The sequence below is a fragment of the Bos indicus x Bos taurus genome, chromosome 6 (genome assembly GCF_003369695.1).
Source record: "Bos indicus x Bos taurus breed Angus x Brahman F1 hybrid chromosome 6, Bos_hybrid_MaternalHap_v2.0, whole genome shotgun sequence".
Classification (NCBI taxonomy): domain Eukaryota; kingdom Metazoa; phylum Chordata; class Mammalia; order Artiodactyla; family Bovidae; genus Bos; species Bos indicus x Bos taurus.
The window spans coordinates 61105685-61112260 of record NC_040081.1 but is presented as its reverse complement, the minus strand read 5'-3'; the positions used below and the strand labels follow the sequence as shown (position 1 = coordinate 61112260).

Below are 6576 nucleotides of genomic sequence, written 5' to 3'. Positions count from 1 at the left end.
GCTTTAGTGTTTGCTTTATTGCAGTGGTCTGGGACAGAACCTGCAATCTCTGAAGGATGCATGTACATAAAAAATGGTACTTGGCATAAACAGCTCAAATTATCCTGTTGATAGCTGTATTATACAACAGATTTTTTTTTTTAACTTTTGTCTATTTTAAAACTTCTACAAGCTCTTAAAGACACACACATATTTTGTATTTTGCTTCACAAATTCTAAACTGTATTGCTTTTATTTTCAATATGTTTTGATTTGGAGGGAGATATGCCCTCTCAAAATACCAAATTACTTTGAATAACTAATATGGCTCAGTTTCTTGTGAAAAAGGAAACACAGTTGGGCTTCCTGCAGGATTAGTACAGAATTCAACCTGGATCACACTGCAGGCTGGCTCTAGGCTCAATCTTTTGTTGTTTTAATTTTTGTACTTTTTTCCCCCTAAATATACTATATAGGTATATCTCAAAAGACATAAACCAATTAACATGTTCCAATAATCTTATTTTGTTAAAATGTAGTGATACAGTATGTGTCACTAAGAAATATATATGTTTTAATTTTCACCTTACCACGCACATGATATTCTAACAGTATATTAATAATAGTTCTCTTTATACTGAAAATGGATTATAAAACAATTAAGGGTTTTTATATCTTAGTTTTGTAAAACTGAGGACACCCACAAATTAACAACCATGCTCAAGAAATAATAAATTGTTTGGAAACAAAGGTATGATATTTAAGGTTAGCACAAGAAGTATTTAACAAACATTTATTTATCAGGGGGGAAAAATCCCAAACTAAGAAGTAAAACATTCTTATTTACATACAACATTTATTAAGGAAGAATGCATCCTGAGGGACCAGGGAAATCTAACCTGCCACAGAGATCAGCAGATGAAATACAATGTAATAGAAACAAAAATTTTCTCTTTTCCATAAAACCAAGTCTAGAGATGCTAGTAAACTTAAATGCAAATATAAAGGCTGCCAGACCAATCTTCTATATAAATGCTTTCCAAAGTTCCATTTCAGAGACAAAGATGAGGGATTTAGGGGGGACAATCTTTGAATCAACATTTTACCTTCAATTCTTTGCTTCAGTGACTTCTGACAGTTTGGCAAATTGGGGGTCATCACATTTAAAAGAAATGCCAAAGTTTGACAAATGCAATCTAAGAAAAATAGTATAAATTCCAAATGCCTGTGCAATTTTCTGTAGTTTCCAGCATTCTCAAAAAGTTATCAGATTTAAAACTTAAGCCATTTCCTTTAGATGGTATAATTTTACCAAAAAGCATTACCCAAAGTACAGGATAATTAAGGTAACACACTGAAGTCATATACCCAAAATTCAAATCTAAAGCCATTTTGTTGTTCTGGTTTATTTGGTGTGTAGGAGGATGTATGCAGAGTTTATTTTTTTTAAAACTTGAAGGTTTTCCAATCTATCTTACAGTTTCCTAAGTATATGTTCAGGAATCTCCCTCTTTGGAACTGAGTATTACTAACATAATAAGTGGACACTAACATAGTCCACTTAAAAACAGATCTCTACTCCTCATCCTCTGCTGTGGTCTGAGAGACATGCCACCTTCCATAGTCTGAGGCCTGTTACTAACAAGTACATTTCACCTTTGCTACTTTCCAGATTTCAGCTTAATACAAAGAGAAGTAGTGGCCTTAACTGACCTCTTCTCTGTCCAACATTAGATATCATCTTATTTTTAAAGAAAGGGGATCAAATTCCCTGATTTCAAAATTCAAATTTGACTCTCATTTAAAAGAAAAAAAACAAAACAAAACAAAAAAAGGACCAGTGTTGTTATACATTAAATTCCTAGACAGGCTGTACTTCTTTATGTCAGATTTCACTTAAAGTATCAGTGCAGGACAAGACCAGGAAGAAAGGACAGAAACATAACCTTCAATTAGGTATTACTTCAATCAAAATCAGATTAGAAAAGTCAAAGAAGTATCAGGAATTGGCTTCTTTCAGGGAGTCCTTTAAACAAAATCTACCACTTGGAATAACTATTGCACATCAACTTGAGATTTTTTTTAATAAGTTAATATTCTTGTCTAGCTATGTGATATTTTTCCGAGTAATTTTACTAGGAGGAAACTGGATATAATTTGGTACCTTTCCATATGGCATTGACATGGAATAACAAAATGGCAGGTGGGAAAGGGGAGGGAGGAAGACATAGAAAATATAGAGTGAATTATAATGGGTAAAAAAAGTTTCTTAAAAAGGGTGAAGAATTTGAAACTGTAAGAACAAATTGTGGGTGTATACAGGTATATGTATAAAAGAGTTTAATATCTTAAAAAATAAAATTGGAATGTTATTTTTCTTAAAATATACAGCATGCAAAATGCTACAATTGTAATGGTAAAAAATGTACAGAAAACTAGATTTTCACAATTTTCCAGTAAATGACAATTCTGGGTCAAAAAATTACCACTACAAACCCTTTAATCAAATGTTTATTTTTTGTTTCTGGCATTACAATTTGCTATAATTGGTAAACTTCAATCTAAATAAGTTTATAGACACTGACCTAGGTCCTTAAACACCCCCTTATCCAGCAAAGAGATTATTCACCAGCTATCCCTCTTGCGTGGACAACGCTCACCGGTACCTGAACAACTTAAAGTGCGTGTGAACTGGTTTGATGAATGGAGAGACACAGCTGTAGTTTTGCACTCAGTTTTTAATTACTGAATTATGTTTTTTCACCTTGATACTTTATGATCATCAGAAAGCTACTTACATAATTTATAATCATACTTTATGCTAAATGCCCATTTGTAACTGCAAGAAACTCATGTTACACTATTGACTATGATATTAAACAAAGTCATGGTCACAAGTTTTTGTATAAGAGGTTTATGTCTCTATCTCTTAAAGCAAGAAATATCACACAGTTCAGATTTACATAAGTAGTGCCTCTTTTAAAATAAATTAAAAATAAAATGCTGTGGTGTCTGTAAAATTATAAATATTTCTAGTCCACTTTACAGAATGTTAAAATACTTATAAATGCATTATCTCCTAGTAAATACACATGGCAGCATTGGAGCCAGTTAAAAAAAACAAAAACTAAAAACCAGTCATCACACTGGCCCATGGAAACATCTAGGGTTATTTTATATTTCCTACCATTAGGAAAATTAAACTAAATAAGGAAAAAAACAAAGGAGAGAAAAGAAATTTTACAAAATGGCAACTAGCATGACCTAAAAGAGTGTACTGAAGTTATCTTCCTTCAATTCAGTAACAGAGTCCTATTGGAATGAACATTTATGGATAACCAAGTTATTACGACAGTGTTCCTCTTAGTGCTCAGGTTTGACAACCTATGTCAAAATAATTTCTACATTCTGTAAGGAAAGACAGACTTTGAAAATGGAGTGACTGTTTCAAAAACCAGAATACAAGATTTAGCCAGAATGTTCAAGATTGACAGGTTTTGATGGAGTGAAATCTTCACTGGCCACAAAATAAAAAATCATAATCTTACGGATGCTGCTTATTTTTACCCATGTGAAGGAAGGAAACATGATTGCAGGTACAATACACACTGACAGGCTAAAGTAAGAAATTATGAACAATTTAAGTAACTAAAACGTTTCCATTGAAACATAAAAACATGATTTCCAAATTGATTCAACTTGTAATAGGTCTCTTAGAAGAAGCTGTTTTAGTTCTATGGACTGTTGAATTGCCCTTTTCATATAAATACTTCCTCCATCTTCAAATAAACGGCTTCTGAATGGCATTGACTCCCTCAGGGTGGGAAAGTAGTCTTGGCAAACTTGGTTCCAAGGCTCCCTCCAAGGTGATTCATCCCATCAAGTTTATAAAATCTCTAAATCTACATGTCGAACTTCAGGATTTCGTTTCTGGAAGGAAAAAAATCACCGTTACGTTATTAACAGCAAAAGACAATCTTCTATTTCCTTTATTCCTTTTTAAAAATTTTATTTATTTTTAAATTTAAATTTATTTATTTTAATTGGAGGCTAATTACTTTACAATACTGTATCGGTTCTGCCACACACCAACATGAATCCGCCACGGGCGTACACGTGTTCCCCATCCTGAACCCCCCTCCCACATCCCTCCCCGTTCCTTTTTATCAACTTTACTTTATTTACGTAGATGCACCATATGGCATGTGGGATCTTAGTTCCCCAACCAGGGATCATACCCATGTGCCTCCAGCATTGGAAGCTCAGAGTCTGAACCACTGGACTGCCAGGAGAGTTGCTCTTTTTATTTCTTTTGCTCCCTAAAGCCAATGAAAACTTTTGATCAAACTATTTCGCTGTAGCATAGTATCAAGAGAAATATTTACATAGGGAAAAACACAAGATCAATAGATAATGACCAATTATACACTATAAACAGTAACAGTAAGTAGTCCAACCTCCCTGAGTTTTGTCCATATGTTCATTAACACAATAATGAATTAAGAATCTAGTACATGCAAAGTATTGCAAAGCAGTGCAAATACTCATTTGTGGTGAAAATCACTGCAGAACAATAATAATCAGAATTAAGCTGATATTAACTTATTTTACATATTCCAGTAACGGTCCATATAGTCTTGATCTAAGACTGTTCTAGAAAGTAGAGCTATGGTTATTAAATAAGACTCTGCTTCTAACCCTGAGGGACTTAGTTTACTCAGAGGCAAGTATATGAATAACCTTTATGAGTTAAAGCATTATAACTAATAATAATAATCAGTTAACCTTTAATGAGCAGTTACTCTTGTGTCAAACACTGTGTAAGAGGCTTCATGGAATAGTATGCACTTTAAAACTGTCATAATAACCAATTATTTCCATTTTACATATGGGAAAACTGAAGGTTAAAGAAATTAACTAACCATCCAAAGTCACACAGCTAGTAAGTGATGGAGGCAAGACAGATTCCAGGCCTGACTCCAGACCCCAAAGCTCCTAACTATTTTTATGTACTAAATAATGATTCTGGTTATAATAACATGAGATCTATTACTTTCATTCACGAGATCCAGAAAGAATTCACTGAGGATATAATATCTAACCAAGGTTTGAATACAGTGAGTTTTCCAGACAGATGAGGAAAAGGGTCTAGACAGAAGAAACATGAGCAAAGTCAGACAGCCTGCGAACTCTGCACTGGCAACACGGTGTGATCAGCACAGAAACTGCAAAAGGGCGGGTTAGTGATAAGGCTGGAAAGATAAGCAGAAGTCAGACTGTAGAAAAATCTAAAGAAATTTCAACAACAAAAATTATTATAGGCCTAGACTGTAGCAAGCACTGAAGTATACAACAATGAACAAGAAACAAACAGCACTTGACCGGAAAGAACTTATCTTTAGTGAGGAAACACACGTTAAGTAAGCAGACATTATAACGTTATGCTACTACAGAGCAAGTTAAGATTTGGGAGGATTTTCCCACTATGGATATGATACGTAATGCAAGAACTTTTCCTTTGACTTGAGATTAATTGTACCTTATGACCACCTTCTCCTCCTCTCCTCCTACAGGAGGAGAAGGGGACAACAGAGGATGAGATGGTTGGATGGCACCACCAACTCAATAGACAAGAGTCTGAGTAAACTCCAAGAGTTGATGATGGACAGGGAGGCCGGGCATGTTGCTGTCCATGGTGTCACAAGCAGTCGGACACGACTGAGCGACTGAACTGAACTGATGACCACCTTAGTAGCTATGCTTCCCTCATAGCTCAGTCTGTAAAGAATCTGCCTGCACTGCAGGAGACCTGGGTTTGGTTTCTGGGTTGGGAAGATCCCCTGGAGAAGGAAATGGCAACCCACTCCAGTATTCTTGCCTGGAGAATCTCATGCACAAAGGAGCCTAGGAGGCTGCAGTCCATGGGTTGGCAAGAGTTGGACACAATTTAAGGGACTAAACCACCACAACCACATTAGTCAGGGATATCTGCACCTAAAAGGGTAGGCAAAATGTGGCATCTTGGTTTGAAAGACTTACATAACTCAAAAACATGAGATAATTCAGTCTACTAATGATTTCAGTTCGGTTCAGTCGCTCAGAGTGTCCAACTCTTTAAGACCCCATGGACTGCAGCATGCCAGGCTTCCTTGTTCATCACCAATTCCCAGAGCTTGCTCAAACTCATGTCCATCGAGCTGGTGATGCCATCCAACCATCTTATCCTCTGTTGTCCCCCTCTCCTCCTGCCTTCAATCTTTCCCAGCATCAGGGTCTTTTCAAATGAGTCAGTTCTTCGCATCAGGTGACCAAAGTATTAGAGTTTCAGCTTCAGCATCAGTCCTTCCAAAGAATAATCAGGACTGATTTCCTTCAGGATTGAATGGTTTGATCTCCTTGAAGTCCAAGGGACTCTCAAGAGTCTTCTCCAACACCACAGTTCAAAAGCATCAATTCTTCAGCACTCAGATTTCTCTACAGTCCAACTTTCACATCCATACATGACCACTGAAAAAACCATAGCTTTGACTACACAGACCTTTGTCAGCAAAGTAATGTCTCTGCTTTTTAATATGCTATCTAGGTTGGTCATAGTTT

General features: G+C 35.7%; 1 protein-coding gene across 1 annotated transcript in view; it reads right to left on the bottom strand.

The window, feature by feature from the left end:
* Nucleotides 1-758: 758 nt before the first annotated feature.
* The window catches only part of SLC30A9 (solute carrier family 30 member 9), an 88510-nt gene continuing 82692 nt past the window's right edge, over nt 759-6576 (bottom strand). Inside the window, exon 18 of the mRNA XM_027544386.1 lies at nt 759-3909. Coding sequence (XP_027400187.1) covers nt 3865-3909 — 45 coding nt within the window. The 3' untranslated portion in view covers nt 759-3864. The remainder of the gene's footprint in view (nt 3910-6576) is intronic.